The 19,695-nt window shown below is 35.6% G+C and overlaps 4 protein-coding genes across 5 annotated transcripts; 2 read left to right on the plus strand and 2 right to left on the minus strand.

Annotated features, from left to right (window-relative positions):
* Window positions 1-299: 299 nt before the first annotated feature.
* Window positions 300-2,336, minus strand: LOC140840935 (uncharacterized). Its single transcript, XM_073208078.1, has one exon. It carries the CDS (start codon window positions 2,334-2,336, stop codon window positions 300-302), a length of 2,037 nt encoding a protein of 678 aa, XP_073064179.1.
* A 6,413-nt stretch (window positions 2,337-8,749) lies between these two features.
* On the plus strand, window positions 8,750-11,616 carry LOC140841893 (uncharacterized). Of its 2 annotated transcripts, XM_073209617.1 has the most exons (3): window positions 8,782-8,861; window positions 9,153-9,215; window positions 10,335-11,616. In XM_073209617.1, exon 3 carries the CDS (start codon window positions 10,359-10,361, stop codon window positions 11,367-11,369), a length of 1,011 nt encoding a protein of 336 aa, XP_073065718.1. In that variant the 5' UTR covers window positions 8,782-8,861; window positions 9,153-9,215; window positions 10,335-10,358; the 3' UTR covers window positions 11,370-11,616. The 2 variants fall into 2 exon arrangements, with proteins under 2 accessions (XP_073065717.1, XP_073065718.1); XM_073209616.1 differs by lacking the exon at window positions 9,153-9,215 and having other exon boundaries at window positions 8,750-8,861.
* A 192-nt stretch (window positions 11,617-11,808) lies between these two features.
* LOC140841894 (protein TIC 21, chloroplastic-like) lies at window positions 11,809-14,535 on the minus strand. Its single transcript, XM_073209618.1, has 4 exons — window positions 14,164-14,535; window positions 13,435-13,692; window positions 12,287-12,490; window positions 11,809-12,119 (listed from the first exon to the last, which is right to left on the minus strand). Exons 1-4 carry the CDS (start codon window positions 14,437-14,439, stop codon window positions 12,006-12,008), a joined length of 852 nt encoding a protein of 283 aa, XP_073065719.1. The 5' UTR covers window positions 14,440-14,535; the 3' UTR covers window positions 11,809-12,005.
* A 1,542-nt stretch (window positions 14,536-16,077) lies between these two features.
* Window positions 16,078-19,368, plus strand: LOC140841895 (probable LRR receptor-like serine/threonine-protein kinase At4g37250). The gene is made up of 2 exons (XM_073209620.1): window positions 16,078-17,994; window positions 18,486-19,368. The coding sequence occupies exons 1-2, from the start codon at window positions 16,329-16,331 to the stop codon at window positions 19,160-19,162; spliced, it is 2,343 nt and encodes a 780-aa protein (XP_073065721.1). The 5' UTR covers window positions 16,078-16,328; the 3' UTR covers window positions 19,163-19,368.
* The last annotated feature ends 327 nt before the right edge of the window (window positions 19,369-19,695 follow it).

The following is a 19,695-nucleotide window of genomic DNA, read 5'->3' on the forward strand; positions in this document are numbered from 1 at the left end:
AAAATAAAATTTTCTCGCTTTCATAATACACCAATATTCATGAATTGAAATGAAGAACTTGATTTTATTGAATTCCAACTGATTACATGAGAAAATGCAAAGATGAAATACATCAACGATAAAATCCATAATGATATTCTCTAAGGTGATAAACATTCCAGTGACTCCTTAAAGACTTGCTTTGAGCATTCTCCAAGTAATAAGCTCCAGAATTAAATTTTTCAATCACTCCGAAAAGACCATCCCACTCTGGGTCCATATTTCCCCTCTGCTCTTCTTGTACGTTCGAGAAGACCAAGTCACACACTTCTTCCTCTCCTAATCATGTTAACCTCCAAACGCGCTCTTTTCCCCTCCTCTCTCACTACCCCCTCATAATATCGACGCGCGGTTCTTTGGTCCTCGCATAAAACTCCAACCTCCTTCCCTACAGGAAACTTCAACTTTTGATGATACGTGGACGCTACAGCTCTGAAATCCTTTAGGGCTGGTCGCCTCAGAATTCCATTGTAAGCGGATGGGGTGTCCACCACAGTAAACGTCGTCATTTTTGTTACTCGTCGAGGCTCATGTCGCAAAGATAGAGGAAGGACAATCTGGATGAGCGGCAGGATGGCGTGTCCTGCAAACCCATACAGTGGGGTGGATACCGGCTCAAACTCAAATCTTCTCATCTTCATTTGATCCAATGTGCTCTTGAACAAGACGGAGATTCCATTATCAATAAATATTCTCGTCACATCATAATTGGCAATGGTGGCCGTTACCACCAAGGCATCGTTATGTGGAGTCACAACGCCTCGGAGGTCTTCCGGCCCAAAGCTGATGACGGGGTCTTGTGCTAAGTCTGAACCCCTAGATATTTCAAAATTCTCCAACCTCTTCCCATGCGCCTTTCGCGCTCGCCCGGAATCCCCATCAGTAGTACCCCACGAGATCATATGAATCATTCCTCTCGTAGGGTGGTTATCCTCATTCGTTCCCCTCGTCGGTTCGACGGGCTCCTGAAGGACATCTTGACCTCGACCTTCCCATCTCTGCTCCCCAACCCCCTGATTTTTCCATGGAGGGCCTGGACCACGTCTAGGGGATGGGCGAGACCTCGGTCGACCCCCGGATGCGGATCCTTCTCGTCTGTCCCACGAAGGAAATCTAGCACTGCACTCAACCCTTCGTGACTTCTCCCACCTCCCTGCGGGCTCCTTCACCTCCATCACCTCGTCACGACTCCTATTCAAAGGAACATCTGATACGAATTGTCCTCTACTTCTGGTTCTGTCTTCCTCTCTTTCCCCCGCATCCCTCTTCCTTCCTCCTTTCTCCGCTTCCTCAACTCTACTTCCTCCGGGCCGGTTCTCCATCCTTATGTATCGTTGGGCATCTTCCAAGTTTACATATTTCTCAGCTCGAGCCAACAGATCATCATAGCTCAACGGAGGCTTCTTGACCAGCGACTTGAAAAATTCACCTCCCCTCAGACCTTGTGTGAAGGCACTTATCATGATGTCAGGGGTAGCCGCTGGTATTTCCAGCGCTGCACTGTTGAAACGCTGGACAAATTCTCGCAAAGTTTCATTCTCTTGCTGTTTCATCACGAACATGCTCAAATAATTTTTCTGGTGCCTCTTGCTGCTAGCAAATCGGTGCAAGAAGGCAGCTGAGAAGTCCTCAAAAGAACGTATAGAGCTGGGCTGCAAAGTGTTAAACCACTGCTGGGCTGACCTCACCAACGTGCCCAGAAACACCCTACACCTGAGCCGTATTCTCAAACCTCCCAAGTGTTTCTCGGGGTCAATATGTCCATCGTACTCTCCCACATTCGACTGTCGAAAATTTGGAGGAAGCCCTTCTTCTAAAATGGTTAGTGAAAAAGGACTTCCTCTCTTGGGTGTCGGCGCTCTGCTCCCCAACTGCTGCCTCAACATCTGTGTTTCCTTCCACATCTCCTCCATCTCCGGATTCTCCTCACTTGGGAGGGGTCGCGTCTCCTCCACCCTACTCTGACTGCCCTTCACATTCTCCTCTTGCTCCTGGCGAGCGGCCTGCTCTTCTACAAACATAGACTCTTTATTCCTCTTCATTGCCTCATCCACTGTCCGGGTGATAAATTTGCCCAACTGTTCCAAAGTCAAGTTCCCCACATTATCATTAGGATGGGTTTGCTCGACCCTTGTCTCCTGAAAGGGCTGCTCGGTTCTTGTCTCTGGACGAGGTTGTTCCTGTCTCGTCTCGAGACGCGGTTGTTCCTGTCTTGTCTCAACATGAGACTGTTCGGGTCTCCTTTGAGGACGCGATGATGCTGAGGTAGCTCTTCTACTTCCTTTCCTGCCTACCATCTCTACGTCTCAACTCAAGTGTTCCCACAGACGGCGTCAAGTGATACTCACGGGAAATTTAGAGTTCGATCCCAACGAGCGTCACTAGTTCAGACGGGGGCTTTAAGATGACCCTGACACTAAAATCAAGAAAAAGACCGTTAAGAGGGGGCCAGGAAGGTGTCCTGATCTAGCCCTTCCGACGCTCAAGTCAGTGACTGAGGATGTATGGGGGAGCAGCTAAGGGTGCTGCTGAAAACAATACAGTGAATTGATAATCATACGCTCCAACTTGGTATTTATAGGAGAATACCTGGGCTTGTCATTGGCCATTCACCTGTGGGCCTTAGAGATGGGCCGAGAATTTGGGCTGGATCTTGATGGGTTCATCCTTGGGTATCAGTTTGAGTTTGTGAAACTATGTTTTCTAAGGAAACATGTTATCGCTAGTTTATTCAGATATTTTTTTTATTTCATTTATTTAAAATTTAATGTGTTATCAGAACATGGATGTAATTTAAAAAGTATTACTGTTAAAGTTTTGGTGACATATAAAAAATTTAGAGAACCATGCGCGGTAATTAAGTAGTGAACTAAAGAGTAACTAGAAATTTCAGTTTTCGTATAATTTAATAATATATAGAGCGACTTTGTCTATATTTAGAGTCAAAACTAACATTATTATTCAAAGGTGACATATTTTCACGGGACGAGTCGAGTAAGATATATATGTAATATGAACTTTTCTATAATTTATCATCACCTAAATGAATTGAAATAGAAAGGGTGTCAGTCATTAAACACTGAGCCATATAAATCTACATATTAAGACTTTTTGTGTGAGATCGTCTCACGTATCTTAATCTGTGAGACAGATCAATCCTATCGATATTACAATAAAAAGTAATAATTTTAACATAAAAAGTAATACTTTGTAATGGGATGACTCAAATAATAGATTTGTCTCATAAATACGACGAGTGAGATCGTCTCACACATGTTTTTGTTTTCAAAAAAATAACGTAATGTGTTATAAAAATCCTTAGAATCAAGTGTGAAATATACGTAATGGAGACGAATTCTGTAATATTTCACTAAAAAAATATGATTTTTTAATACATACATATATTTATATATACATACATATATACATATATATATATATGTATATATATGTATATATTGTATGTATATATAAATATATGTATGTATTAAAAAATCATATATATATATATACATATATATACATATTTATATAACATATATATATATATATCTATATAATATATACATCATATTTATATACATATATATATATATATATCTATATATATATATATATGTATATATTATATAGATATATATATATATATATGTATATATATATATGTATATATATTGGATAATTGTGGGTTGTAGATTAGATGACTTTAGGTCTGCTCTATGTTCTGAGGGAATTGATAAATGGTACCGTCTGCAATGTTGGCATTAAGACCAAATCAGCTTTAAATTTTAAATTTTTTTAAAAAAAATTTGCAATTTTAAATCACAATAAATTTGTATAATTTATTTTTCTTCACTCAACCCCATAATTTTATATATATAATTTTTCATCAGGCCATATAATTAAATAAAAATTAGATTTTAATTTTCCAAAAAATATAATGCTTTGTATCTCACCCAACAACCTAGCAAAGTATTAATTGACTTGCTTTTATTATGGGGGCACTTCTCATATTGACGCTATGAAATTGACCGTTCGAGCAAATAATTATATATATTAATTTCAATATTATATACTTTACTAAATTTTAATTGATAAAATAATAAATTGTTTCCACAGATTTGAATGAGACGAACTCGCGTACACGTAAGTTCATTTGGTATAAATAAAGGATTCTTTTATTAAATATTATATTATATTATAACCATGATTTACTAGAGTAGGTCTTTTGTGACGGTCACACGAACCTTTATCTGTAAGACGAGTCAACCCTACCGATATTCACAATAAAAGTAATACTCTTAGCATAAAAAGTAATATTTTTTCACGGATAACCTAAATAAGATATATGTTTCACAAAATAAGACATATGAGACCGTTTCACACAAATTTTTGGCTTTACGACTTTGTACTTATTTGAATAAATAAGAAATAGATTGTTGAACTAACGTAGAGGAATCTCCCTAATTCTTTGTCGTGACTTTCATATTATATTATATGTACGAGTTTCTCGTGTGATATGTGTTAATATTTAAGTAAATATATTTAAATGAAGCTTAATTTGCTTGGATTTTTTAAAAAATGATATGATATTGTCTTATATATATATATATATATATATATATATATAAAGGTGCTTAAGAGATTTATGGCAAATAATTTCCTAAAAGATCGAAGATCTCAAAATAGCAACACTAGGATGTAAGAATTACTTCTTATAAATTCCATATTAAATTAAAATAAAACAAGAGAGGACTACGTTCTACTTGGATTGATAAGCTGACTAGAGGATTGTATGAATGATTTTTTTTTAAAAAAAATTGTATTTCTTTTAATTTATTAGATTACTTGTGTGACTATGGTTGAGAAAAAAATTGTATTTCTTTTAATTTATTAGATTACTTCTTATATATATGTTGGTTTGACTATGGTTGAGAAAAAATAAAGAATTTTCGATATATATCGATATTATCGTACCGAAAAATGTATTTATCGAAATTTTGGGTATGTTATGATATTGACACTGAAATTTTCGGTAAGATAACGTTATGAAATTTGGAATTTTCGGTGTATGTTAAAAAATTGAAATAATATATATAAATAAAAAATATATATATAATAAATTTAAATAATAAATTAAAATTTAAAAAAATATAAGATATATTTTCGGTATAAAATGGTATATGCCGAAACCATAAAAAAATATCAGTATACAACAACATTTCGATATAATCGATAGGCAAACTATGCATTAAAAAAAGAACATAATTTTCAATATGACATTTTCGAAGCAATATATCACCCCCTATATTTGACTTACAACACCGTATCCTTTTCAAATAAATTGTATACATTTATTCATTCATTAAATGTCACGTTTGAAAAAAAAAATTGTGTAAATAATATTTTTTTCATTTCGACGCAACCCATTCAAATTATTTCTGAAAGAGATATACGCCAACCCATTAGTTTAATTTAAACAAATTACGTGCTGCCTTAATTAAAATTTCAAGTGAAAGTTGAAAAAATTTAAACAAAAGATTCGTTGGCTTCATATTATTTAAAATAATATTCATAAATATGTAGTATTATATCGTGACACATGAATTATCAATGAATAATTAGTTTAATTTATCGATGATCGATCGCGCAAATGAATGCTTGCATAAGTCGTAACCCTTGAGTCTGCCTGGTTTGGCTACAAAAACAAACTGCCTATTTATGCAGTCTCTGTCATTTAATTCATTTTCTCTACTACTGACAGTGAGCGCATTAAAAACATAATAATATATTCATATTAAAAAAAATAGTATAAAACTTAATATTGTGGTATTAAAAATGGATAAATTGGAGAAAAATATTCAATCATAAAAATAAGTTAATGTTCAGTTGTTAAGGCATGAGAATTTAGTTTGTACTACATAACCTTGACAAAAATATCAAATATATTTTTGGTTTTCTTCTGGGCTAGTATAATGATATCAGAGTTTATGTTGTACTGTTCAATGATACTTTTATTATTATTATTATTGTGTAACTTTAATGTTTGACGAATATGACATTTCTCAAAATTTATGAATTTGAATATACGTTCGAGATTTATTATTTTTAGATTTTATTCCAATATTTCGAAGTAATATTGGAAACAACGAAATCTAACAAATGTTAGATATCAGGAGTAAATAATAAGAGATCGGCTGATTTCTCTAAAATTTAGGGAGATGTTGTAGAAATCTAAAAGACGGTAAAATTATGACAATCAACTACATTATGTAGCACATAAAATTGAACAAATACTTGAAAAACAGAAATAAATTCTTATCAGTTAAGGATCCAAAACCTAGAACAATATATCAGTTATAGTAAAATGATATCGGAAAGAAGATTACCATCATTATTTGGTATGGAATTCTTATAGATCAAATAGGGAAGACAAAAGTATTGCAAAAACCTTTGACCGTTGATGAGAAATGATCAATCTTATCAAAAATTGTCTCAGAAAATAAAAAAACAATATGATAACAACTATAAAAAAGATCGTTATCAATGATGTACAAAACTTTAGAGCATCTTTTGCAAAAATTAAGGTCGTAGATCTAAAAACAAACGGAAGATGTAAACAATCTCTAGTTAACCGGAAAATTATCTCAGAAAAGATCTCATAAACACGAGATACATTTGTTTCATTCGTATTTGTGGTTTGTTTCGTTGACGAATTTTCTCCTTTGAAATCTGATCGCACTAAATGCTACATCCATTGCTAAGAATGAGAACAACGTTACTAGGGGATATCTCGTCTAGATTGAATCGGAAGAAAAAAAAAAGGTAATTATTTTTCTTGCGAAATCTCTAAAATAAAAACAATAATTTCAAAATAACAAAGTCAAAACTTTAATGTCCGTATTTATTGTAAATTAAATACCCGTAACAAAATAAATAATGAAATCATTAACAAAAAAATTTAAAAATAACTTTAACGTTCATATTTATTGTAAATATTAAATAGTCCCAATAATAAATCGTTTAAAATAATCTTTTAAATAATTGTAAAATCTAGTAAAAAATAAAAAATAAAAATCCATGCAGTTTATTTCTTGCCAGGGCTCCTGCTAAAAATAGATGGGTAGGATCTGGCGGCGGCCTGGCCCTTGATTTTGGTAGACGTCGTTGTTCATATGTCGAACGTCGTTCAAAAGAAATTCGAGGTTTGCCTGAAACATCAAGTGTCGGTCGATGTCGTTTTCGATTTAGGTTGGAGTTGCCTTAACCATTTAATTCAAAAATATCCAGTTAGTTTTAATTACAGTCTGTCATATTTAATTCGTTGCCCGTAAAGGACCAGCATAACTGAAATCCGTACTTTATATGCATATTTCAACTGGACTCGTGATCGGTTTTCCATCGAATCGATTGATCTAATTTTGAAAACAATGATTTACAATCTTATGGTTTTTTTATATGCATGTTTCGATTGGACTCATAATCGGTTGTCGATCGAACCAACTGGTCTTTTTTTTTTTAAAACAATTATTACAATCTTACAATTTTTTTTTTTTTAAAAAATCAACTTGCAAAAGATGGATATTTTTTCAAATTAGTTATGTATTTTTAAAGTATTAATTATTTAAATTTTCACACTTGGAAGAGTGAAGACAATAGGGGAACTTATAACCAAAGTATTGAGTAGGTCTCTTATGAGACGATGTTAAGAATCTTTATCTGTGAGACGGGTCAATCCTACCGATATTCACAATAAAAAGTAATATTATTAGCATAAAAAGTAATATTTTTCATGAATGACCCAAATAAGAGGTCTGTCTCACAAAATACGATCTGTAAGACCGTCTCACACAAGTATAAAGTATTTGCCAAAAATGGATAACAATAAATTCTGTTTTTTCTCAAGTTTAAGTAGCACCATTTACTCTATATTTCTTGAGCAACTTTATTTCAATTCCTTGGTCTTTATCATAATTTGTTACATTCATATCTCGTTTCTCTAATACATTCATATAATGTTTCGCTTCTCAAATCAAATTCTTTCGTTTAAATCAAAATAAATTCGTCCAAATACAACACACAAAATTCTAATTGACATCATATTAACTACGGAATCCATGCTTTGTCTTTTAATTTGAAAATTAAGAATTGAGTAGTTTTTATTTGTGTAATTTTTAAAACCATTCTCACTATTCACATGTATTATTGAAAGTAGCATGTTTTTTGCGAGGATCTCATTATTCGTGATACAAGTCAAATTTGCTGATATTTACAATAATAAGTAATACATTTGACATAAAAATTAATATTTTCATAAATGACCCAAATAGATAATCAGTCTCACAAAATTGACTCGTGAAGCCATCTCACAAAAAGTTTGTGGTATGAAAATTCTACGTTCCCATCATAAGTTTATAATTTAGATTTATTAGTTTAAGCTAAGAAATTATTTTTAAATTTTTTAAGTTTAACAAATTATTAGTTATATATATATATGTATTTAAACATAGAACTCATATGAGTCCGTTTAACGACTCAATTTTCTGATACAGATATGATACGACTTAACTCATAAAAAACATATTTTTATAATAATATTTATAATTTTTATTATAAATATAGATCAGATCAATTCATGTCGCAAACATGGATATATTAAACATGGTTTTATAATTCCACTTATTTAAATTGGGCTTGGACAAGAACTCAAACTAACCATTAGAGCAGCCCAATATCAATGCCGTGAGAGTTTTCCTCCATCCCCAACACCTAACCCTTCGCTAGAGAGAGAACCTCACCCGCTGCAGAGTTTGAGAAGAAAGGTTGGTTCTCTTCAATTGCTGGTGTCGTTTATTTTAGGATTTTTTTAGCCAATGCGTAGGTGCACTGGGGGTGATATAATCTTTGAGAATAATCACTCACAGGCCATTTTTTACTGGGTTTTAGGGTGTGCCGATTGGGAACAAATTCTAGGAATTATAATTTGAATCTGAGATTTTGATTACGGCGTAGTCATTACCTTGGATTATGAAATGTGAAATCATTATTTCGAATTATTTAATTGAGGTCTACTTTTAATTTCTGTAACTTTTTTCTGTTTTTTTTTTATTTAGCAAAGTTCAGTGGATGCTAACCCCTTTGCCGGAGATGAGAAGCAATTTATTCCCCTTAATAATGTAGGTTATCAACAATGAACTTAAATTAAAAATAATCGACACTTAATTTTCTTACTGAGATTGTTTGGATGAATAATGTATTCCCCTTGCCCAAAATCCATTGGTTCTGTTTGTAGAACAAAAAAAAATTCCAATTCAGCCCCATAAAATCCTTTTCCTTCTTATTTGATATTGTTCTTAAAAGTACTACACTGATTCAACTATTATTCTCCGAGAAAGAAGCAGTAACTTGTGATTGGGAGCCTATTAAGCTGGTAATTGTACTTTTCGTTAATATCTTTTAAGCTTCAGCAACGATTGAATTCGGGGAATTCCCTCTGAGGAAAGTTTGTCGTGTTTTGGATGTTTTGGTTGGAATGGATGATATGCTATTATCAAGATTTAACGTGGGTTTATCCTGAGGGAAGACTTTTGGCTACCCGAGTTAATTAATTCTCTGTAAACATTTATGCAATATACTATTTGCATTAGGTTGATATCCAAACACACCCAGAAGATATCTCCTTACTTGCAATTAGGCATGTTGTATTGATCAAATGGCAGAATTAAAGCGTAGATAATAGATACTTTGTGTGAGATACAATTTGGTTGCACGTGGGCTGCTAAAAATCATGCGAATATATGTTTTTTTTAAAAAAAATTAAAATAAACTGTAAGTGAAAATATATACTCAGTTATCAAGTATGCACACCGCCAACTCTCCTCTTACCAGTTGGATTCTCATGTGCTTTCTTTTCCCAATTCAATGAATTTGCGTGACGTCGAATACGATCTGTACTTGTACATTTTTCAAAAAATGTAGGTGGAAATTCGAGGATTGATTACCACTTTGTAATGTAAAATTCTTTTGTATAGTTTGAATTGGGGTTTAGTTTTTGTAATAAAATAAAAAAATGGTGATTGTTAAATGGGATTCAGGCGTTCTGAAGAGATGAATGTGAATTCAATGCTACTGGGTTACACTGAAGCTCTGTGGTTGCTTTTCTGTTAACTATGGGTGGTTATCTATTTGGAAATTTATTTTGTTTTCTTGATATCACAAAGTCTGGTGGATTCTAACCAATTTCTGTAGATACACAAGCAGTTTTTTGAAGTAATTGTTTTCTTTATGCTTTACAGGGTAAAGTGCTTTTAGCTTTAGTGATGAAGGAAGAAGAAATTAACCGATGCCAAATCCAAGAATGGTACCCCAAATTCAAATCTGTATCCATAAAATCCATCATCCATGGTCTGCCGGAGTCGTTTGTCGATTATCTTCTCAATGACTCTGGTCCATTCTTGCTTCCTGTTTCCATCTCAAATGATGATGCACTTCCAAATAGAGTACGTAATCCTGAAGATGAAGAAGACTTTGTAGTGTCAGAAGAATCTGATGATGAGGCAGAACAACCTATTTCTGCCCCTTGTTTCCCTGAATTGGAAATGGAGATCAAAGCGTCCATTGAATCCCTAGGGGGTGCTGTTTTTCCCAAGCTTAACTGGAGCGCACCTAAAGACTCTTCTTGGATCAGTCCAACCGGGAACCTTAGGTGTACCACTTTCAATGAAATAGCACTTCTGTTGAGGTCGTCTGATTCTCTCGTGAACGACCTGTGCCATGCATATGATTCGTGTAGTGATACGAGTGCATCAAGGCCAACATATTTCTTCCTCGCTCTCCGTAAATGGTATCCATCAATGCAGCCTGGGATGGAATTCCGTTGTTTTGTTTGCAATAAAGTCCTCATTGGAATTTGCCAACGAGAAGTTACTAGCTTTTACCCCGCTCTTCTTGCGAGGAAACTTGATCTTAAAATGATGATCCAGGAATTCTTTATGGAGAAGGTGCTGGAAAATTTTGAATCTGAATGTTACACATTTGACATCTATGTCACGAGGGATGAACGAGTGAAGCTCTTGGATTTCAACCCTTGGGGTGCATTTACCCTCCCACTTCTCTTTACTTGGGAGGAACTGGAAGAGAAATTGAAGGAAGAAGATCACGATTTGGAGTTCAGAATTGTGGAGAGTCGTCTCGGTATACGTCCGGGTTTAAAAACTGCAGTACCTTATGATTATTTGGATACGAGTCCTGGAAGTGGGTGGGATCAGTTCTTGAGGAATGCTGATGAAGAATTGAGGCGGCAGAGTAACCCTACTGAAGCTGGTGGTTGACATAAGATCTAGTTTCGTTTCCTTTTTTTCCTTTCCATTTTTAAGCATCAGGAGCTCGGAACCACGTTCAACTTGTCTCAACCAGCTTTGCCTACATTAGATTTGCATAGTCTCCAAGATTTTAACCCTTTTATACATTCGAAGTTGTTTATAATTATTGCTCTTTAACTTGCAGTCCTTTCATTGGATGCAACATCTTGTAATACACTGCATAGATATTTAATAGATATTGATGCTTAGTGCAAAATGTGAAATTATATTATATCGAGTTGAAAATTTGAATCGAAAGTTTTGAACATTCATGTAGTGAAACCTGGGATTCTGAAATTGTAACGGTATCCAGTTATGGAGAGGATTATTGGCATGTAAAGCTTCTTCAATTCCAGCTATTTTCCGTTCCAATTTGAAGTAAACAACAGAAGTAGCAGAAGGCTGAATGTAAAAGAATCGGATATTTTATTTTTCATTTATTAGCTGTAGGAATACAAAGTTTTAAGACCACAGATCTAAAGCATCATTACATCTGAAACATTTCTTCGTCTGCAAAAAGAAATACAAGATCAAGATCAACACAATCAGATAATGATAAGCTAACTCCATTTTCACCTCCCTTGTTTCCGTTTCACTGGTCCGGACTCATGCAGCCTTTGGTATTGGAACTTTTCCTGTAGGCGGCACTGTCACTGCTCTCAGTAGCTCTAGAGAGCACACTAGCCCCAAAAAATGTGAGAGGATCGTGTTTGCTGATGCCTGCAGAGCAAAAGAAAGTGAATACAACCACTCGATATAAATAACAGACAACAAAATTCATCACTTCAAAAAGATGAAATGATGGGTAAAAACTGCAACTCGTTCACAATCACAGGATTGAGCTTGTGTCTGATAACAACATAGTTGAGCTGGTTCTAGGACGATACCTGAACCAAGAAGACATCCAGTGCAAGAACTGGACTATTCCCAGGAGGGATGCCCTGGTAATAAGGAATGACTGAACCCGTGAGAGCTTTTGCCACCAAAAGACCTACAGTTGCTTGCATACCAAGTATAGCGGCGGCCATGCCCAATAGATTCACGATTATACAGTTGTTTAGGCTTCTTACAACATCTGCTCGAGGAGGGGCCTACACATACATTGTCATGAATTAACAAGACAACATAACATAAACCATATGATGATATGATTTTTTACTAACTTGAATAGCATAACGAGTATCAAGTGTTCGTAGGGATAGGTAGATCACGAGCAGGCAGCAAATTATATCATCGCCACTGTTCATGTTACACATAGTCCCAAAAAAAAATAAAAGATGAGGATGAAGTTCAGAAAATCCAATAATTCAAACCACAGATTTCATCCAAACAAAGACTTGAGAATTTGTCTAATTATATGATGAATAACAATTATAGTGCATGAAAATTAATAAATCATGATAGTAATGGTAGAGATGAGCCTCTTCGTTTCTCTTGACAGATCCTTACAGCTTCCTTTCAGGAGAAGAGATTTTGTAATCCATAAGCGAACCAAAGACATTTGACCTCCGACTCAAATGGTAAGTTGGCTACTAATTTGGTTCTTAACCCTGCATAAATGCTTATTCCAACCTAATCAACAAGTGAGGCTAAAATAAAAAACTTGCCACATATTTTCCTCACTCTGCTTCAATTTGAGATGTTCTCAGATAGACTCTGAGGAACTTTCGCGAACAATTTGAGGCTCAAAATATCTGTCAACTAAAAGAATGAAGCAACTTTGGTGATTAACTGTTTCGTCTTTTTCATACGGCCATCCTTTGTACCGTCATCTATCATCCTTTGCTAAATCTCAAACGTTTGCATGAATGGTTCCATCCATATAATACAAGGCATTGATTTTCAATAAGATAATCTTGCATGTCCCCACATGCTCTGATTCATAATGTGTGTTACATTTTTTAAAAATCTTTCAGCACAGAATGTTAGACAGGACAATTTAAATTCTTCCCCAAAAAAAGAAATCAAGCATTAGGGAACAAAAGACAAATAAAAAGTATATTGCTGTCTATCTATGCCAACAAGATAAAAGTACCTTCGAGGGATTATCAGCTGTTCTTCGGAGTCTGTCAGCTAGTCGAATATGACCAAACGACCAAAACACTGAAATGAATGCAGCTGCAATGCCACCAGCAGTTGCATAAAAAGTTGCAGGTGATGTAACTTTCCCAGTAATAACTGTGGAAAACGAAAGGATCACACCAGCAACAACGCTGCAAATCAGTTGCCCCCAGAATCCAAAACTGCCTAATCTCTTGAAATGTCTGGAAGTATACTCTAATCTCTTCGAAACCTAAAATAGAATAAATTTAGTTGAGGGAAGGAGTTGGGTCTTCATTTGAGGAATGAAACTAGGGGAGGATTACAATATTTTCAAAGAAAAAGTTCTATCGTTTTCATAAGCCTAAGAATTTTGAAGTATTTACATTTGCGGAAGTAACACTCGCCTGAGCCCTCGCCCATGATTTAATTTTAGAAAAAATCATATGCTCTGAAATACATCTGGAATCAAGTTCTTAGTCTCTAAATAATTCCAAATTAAAAATATATGCAAAGCAAGTTACTAAGTTTGGAGCATGAACGGTCGATCCGATGCAAATTCAGTTGAAAAAAGGGAGCGGGAGCATATTTGCTATTTGGCATATAACAATGAATAACAAATCAACAACACGCAATTACAACTAAGCTCCAAACAAAAGAACAAACCCAGAACCACATTTTCGAATTAAATTACTAAAAAAACGTCCACCGCGCGGAGATATACCTGAGCAAGTTTGGCCGTGTCAGCCTCGTCATATGAAGCAGCAGAAATGGGGGCGAAAGGCAGAGGCTTTCCGGCTTGATAAATAATCGTAGAATGTGGTGAAAATAAACCTTTAAGCATATTAGCCGGCGACACAGAAATTGGAGAAAGAGGTTTCTGACCAAAACGCAGTAACGAGGGGTGACCACACGGGAATGGTTTAGAAACAGGGAAAACCCACGGCGGTCCTGGTGGCGCGCCGCCGGAGCGAGGTGCCGCCCATATGGAAGATTGCATAGCTCTGAATGGTAAAGCAAGCAGGCTAGCAGAGGATAACCGTGGGCTAGGCTCCGCTCGACTGCTCGAGAGACCTCTTCAAAAAACGACTGGATGATTGGCTTGCCAACCTTTTAAATTAATAAATAAATTGGCACTAATCATAAATATTTTTGTTTGTCACTAAATAAACTTTTAATATAACAAGGTTTTTATTTAAAAAACATATATAATTTTTTTTTAAGTCAGTATATCTTTATCCGTGAGAAAACAAGCTACATAATCCAATATATACAAGAGTTTTTGTATAATGTTATGCATGTGCATACTTGTAAATTTTGATTTTGTATGGTTTGTGATTATCATGTTGGTAGGTCACTATGATACGATCGTACGAATCTTTATCTGTGAGACGAGTTATGCCTACCGATATTCAGTATTCACAATAAAAATTAACTCTTAACATAAAAAATAATATTTTTAATGAATGACCTAAATAAGAGATCTGTCTCACGAAATACAATCCGTGAAACTGTTTCACACGAGTTTTTGCCTATCATGTTATATTTTAATTATTATTCAATCACAATAATATGATTCTATTTAAAATGTAATTTTAGATTATGTAAATATTTGAATTTAAAGAAAGTGAATATTAATACATTTATCCTTCAATAATCGCAATTATTATTAAAATTTTGATCAAATAAGTAGTAAATTACGATTGTGTTTGGATGAATTTTTTTTCCATTTTTTTTAAAAAAAGTTATATATTTTTTATGTTGAAAAAGCTATGTAAAGTTGGAATTGTAAATATTTAAATTCAATTAGAAGGATTTGAAATATAGGAGTAAATTTAGAAAAAAAGAAAAGAAAAAGAGAGGTGGTATTGGTGTGGGGAAGAGAGGGATTAAAGTAAAAAACAGAGTGGACTTTGTATCAACTCCACAAAAACAGTTTGGGTCCAACTTAAATATGAAGTGTGTTGGAGCAGAATCACAGTTGAAACATAAAGATTCCCATACTCTTTTTCCTCACAAATCAATGCATCACCTAAAGTTTCCACAATGGTTTAACAGAGTATAGACACCACCAAGTACAAACAACACCTTCTCCTCCCATTCACTCCACTTCCCTATGCCCATTACAAACTAGGGGTTGACACAAGAGGATTCATCTTTCTTTCTTTCTTTTTTCTTTAAAAGTTATAATCTATAAACTTTTTTTTAAAAAAAAAGTAGAAGATCCAAGTTTAGCCCCTATAAATACTACCCAATTTCCATACAAGGTTCGAGTGATAGACGATCTTCGGGTCGAGACTCGATCGAATATTAATATTTGTTCATGACATTAGATAAAAATGTTAGAATGGCATTTGCAACGAGGCATGGTTAATTTATTTGGTTTTAAGATTTACTTTATAAATCATTAATTAAAATATTCACAAAAATAAGTTTTTTATTCCTTTTTTTAAATTTTTTCACGAGTTTTTGGATTTTAGTATAAGATATATATGATGTAACTATTTCATCCGATCATCCTATATATATATATATATATATATATATATATATATATATATATATATATAACATTCCAAAATATGTAACTTGGATTCGTCTGACTGACCCTCAAAGTATACTGTACTATAATCATTAAACTCCTATTTTCAAATTATTAACCTTAAAGCAGAGAAGTTAGCTGCCTTTCCCTCTAAAGCTGTAATCTCACCAACTTTACTTAAATTCCCCAATCCTTTTTTGGTCAGCTAAACAAACATCTCCATAGTTGGTTACCCATTCTCTCTACGCTCTCTGTTCACTTTCTTGATATAGGAACTTGTTCTGTGCAGAGCTGGTTATCTTCTCAAGTCTTGATTACACAAAAAGAAAAAAAAAAGAAAAAAAAAGATGGGCAGCAAAATTCTGCTTTTGATCAAGTCATTTTCTTTGGTTTTTCTTCTTCTTCTGGTTCCTACGTTTGGTCTGAACTTAGATGGATCCATGTTGCTTTCTTTTAAATACTCAGTTGTCAGTGACCCTTTATCTGTTCTTGGTAGCTGGGACTACAGTGATGCTACACCTTGTTCGTGGGCTGGTGTAACATGCGATGATGTAGAAAATTCTGGCTCAATGCTTCGAGTTGTGAGCTTAATTCTCCCGAATTCGAAGCTCGTCGGCACGGTCCCGGAAGATTTAGGCCTCATTCAGCACTTGAGAACACTTGATTTGTCTAGTAATTTCTTGAATGGAACCCTGCCATCTTCACTTCTCAACGCTTCAGAGCTTCAAGTTCTTTCGCTGTCAAATAATGCGCTCTCCGGCGGGATTCATGAGTTTATTTCAGGGCCCAAGAATCTTAAGCTTCTGAATTTATCTGACAATGGCTTGTCTGGCAACATTCCTCAGAGCTTAATACAAAATTCAAGTGTTGTTTCTCTGAAAAATAACTATTTTTCAGGCCCTGTCCCGAGTCGGATGCAATCTGTTGAGTTCTTGGACCTGTCTTCAAACTTCTTGAGTGGATCATTGCCACTTGAGTTTGGTGGGGTGGACTTGCGGTACTTGAATCTCTCATCGAACAACATTTCTGGCCGAGTACCTCTTGAATTCGCTTCGAGAATCCCACAGAATGCCACGATCGATCTTTCGTTCAACAATCTGTCTGGACAAATCCCAGAATCCATGCCTTTACTGAATCAAGGAACAACCTCTTATGCAGGAAATGCAGGCCTCTGCGGCAAACCGGTCCAGAAACCATGCTCGGTTCCCTCGACACTTGCAATCCCACCAAATATTACCTCAAGCACATCAGCTCCCGCGATAGCAGCCATTCCATTGATTATAGATCCATCGCATGATTCTCCCGAGACAGCAGCAAATGAAGCTCGAAATCCACCACAACACCATATAAAACCGGTGGCCATAGCCGGAATCGCAGTTGGAAACTTAGCGGGGATCGGAGTTCTCGCACTGGTATTTCTTTTCATATACCAAAAGGGCAAGAAAGCAAATGCAGAAACCAAAGAAAAATCGATCTCAACAACAGCCAATGCGTATATATTCAAGAAAGATTCAGAGCCAGCAGTAATAACAACGGAGCCAAGAAACCGTCCCGTTTGCCCTTGTTTAACCATTACAAATGGTGAGGAAACATCAGAGGCCACAAGTTCAGATTCTGATGACAACAATGTTAACTACATAATCCATGATCAACCCGAAACTCGGCTTCACCACAATGAACTGTTCAAGAACGAAAGATTCCTAGTGATGATTGATGGTGAGACGGAACTAGACCTTGAGACATTGCTGAAGGCTTCAGCATATGTTATCAGTTCAACGACTAGCTCTTCCATAGTGTACAAAGCTGTGATTCAAGATGGGACTGCATTTGCTGTCAGGCGAATAGGAGAGAGCGGAGTTAAAACATTGAAGGATTTTGAGAACCACATTAAGTCGATCGCCAAGTTACGACATCAAAATTTAGTTCAAGTTAAAGGGTTCTATTGCGGAGACGATGAAAAACTTGTTATCTATGAGTACGTCTCCAACGGAAGCTTGGCCTCTGTGCATTACAGTAAGTTCTTTTTCCTCAAAACTGACAGCAGTTTTTTTTCAAAAAATTTATCGGTGAGTATTCTCATTGTACTCGTGGTCATGTCTTTTTCATGCTAAATTATTGATATTTCCTCAAATTTCCAAGACTAATTTTGGGACCAGCAACGATTTGAGACTATCTTGGAGGTAAAGTATGTTCGTCGTCCCACGGTCCTCCATGTGAGGCAAATAAGGTTGAAAATATTTTATACATAGAATTCATATAATAAGCCAAAGTCATGTGCGACATCACCTTATACCTGCATCTACACACACAAACAATAATTGAAAGACAGCAACTTGTCATATTTCACGGGCAAAAATTGCACAGAGCTTAATTTTGTAAATCTTGGTGCTAAACACGATAAGAGTACTACTTGGGAGATTAATTTCTTTACACAAATCACGAAATTTCTTCTTTCACTTAATCAACTAGCTGGCCTTATGTATCCTTTTCTGGATATTTTTCAGGGAAAACAGGTTCATCTCCACATAATTTGCCTTTGGCAACCCGGCTCAACATTGCAAAAGGTGTGGCCAGAGGACTAACATACGTCCATGAGAAGAAACATGTGCATGGAAATATAAAACCTAGCAACATTCTGCTGACACAGGATATGGAGCCTATCATAAGTGATTTTGGACTCCATTGGCTCATACATGGAAAACAAAGCCACAAAACGAAATGGCACGTCTTAGCTAGGCATTTCGGCAGCATGAGACCATTGTCGTTGCACCACGATCCACGAATGAATCAAATGGTGAACACGAGCCCCTACGTCACACCTGTCGGGTTCGTGGGGTGTACGTCTCCGTATCACGCTCCCGAGTCGCTCCAAAACCTTAAGCCCAGCCCGAAGTGGGATGTTTACTCTTTCGGGATTTTGTTACTTGAGCTTCTGACAGGGAAGGTGTTCTTGAACCGGGAGTTGAACCAGAGGACCGCTGGCTCAGTGGCCGAAGACCCAGCTGGAGTTCTTAGTATGGTTGACGTGTCACTAAGGGGCGAGATGGCAGGGCGAGAGGATGCCATTTTGGACTGGTTTAAGCTGGGAGTTAGTTGTGCTTCATTAATCCCGCATAAGAGACCTTGCATGAAAGAAGCACTTCACGTGTTGGAGAAAATCCCATGCTCTTTTGCATGCTAATTCATTCTCAAGCTGGAAGCATAATCTGCTGTTAATGGATAAAGGCCGTAATGATCCTTCTTTAGTCTTTTTGTACTTGGAATCACTTGTTCGCATAAAGAAGTGAGGATTCTGTCCTTAATGAATGTTTTGTGAGTTTAATTTGACCAAGTAATGATCATGCTACTAGCACAACTTATAGTGGAAGTGATCTTGTTTCGGCCCTTCTAAGTTTCTAATGGTGCAAAAGCGACCCGAATTCGCCGTATCAATTCAAACTCTATCGCCGAGCTCGGGCACAATTCATATTATAATTTAACGTCAACCGAAACTAAATTTTATGTTTATTTTTTTTATAATTATTTGAAATGGAAAACGTAGGTGGGCGAAAGAAGTTTGTGAGCAAAAATGGGGGTTGAGCAATTAATATCATAACGTAGATGCAAGATTTGAATTACATTGATTAATGTCGTTTGCCTTTCTGACCAAAACATATAAGATGGTATAGAGATGTCAATGAGACGGGTTTGGCTAAACTCGGACCCATTGGCCAT

The sequence above is a fragment of the Primulina eburnea genome, chromosome 9, assembly GCF_022965805.1.
Source record: "Primulina eburnea isolate SZY01 chromosome 9, ASM2296580v1, whole genome shotgun sequence".
Classification (NCBI taxonomy): Eukaryota; Viridiplantae; Streptophyta; class Magnoliopsida; order Lamiales; family Gesneriaceae; genus Primulina; species Primulina eburnea.

What these genes read in the sequence shown, in the direction of transcription:
- LOC140840935 (XM_073208078.1), bottom strand. Translation starts at nt 2,336, where the DNA reads ATGGTAGGCAGGAAAGGAAGTAGAAGAGCTACCTCAGCATCATCGCGT.
- LOC140841893 (XM_073209616.1), top strand. Translation starts at nt 10,359, where the DNA reads ATGAAGGAAGAAGAAATTAACCGATGCCAAATCCAAGAATGGTACCCC.
- LOC140841894 (XM_073209618.1), bottom strand. Translation starts at nt 14,439, where the DNA reads ATGCAATCTTCCATATGGGCGGCACCTCGCTCCGGCGGCGCGCCACCA. An exon ending in ACACGGCCAAACTTGCTCAG is followed by an intron (nt 13,693 to 14,163) that starts GTATATCTCCGC and finishes ATTCTATTTTAG; the next exon opens with GTTTCGAAGAGATTAGAGTA. An exon ending in TGGATGTCTTCTTGGTTCAG is followed by an intron (nt 12,120 to 12,286) that starts GTATCGTCCTAG and finishes TTTGCTCTGCAG; the next exon opens with GCATCAGCAAACACGATCCT.
- LOC140841895 (XM_073209620.1), top strand. Translation starts at nt 16,329, where the DNA reads ATGGGCAGCAAAATTCTGCTTTTGATCAAGTCATTTTCTTTGGTTTTT. An exon ending in CTTGGCCTCTGTGCATTACA is followed by an intron (nt 17,995 to 18,485) that starts GTAAGTTCTTTT and finishes GATATTTTTCAG; the next exon opens with GGAAAACAGGTTCATCTCCA.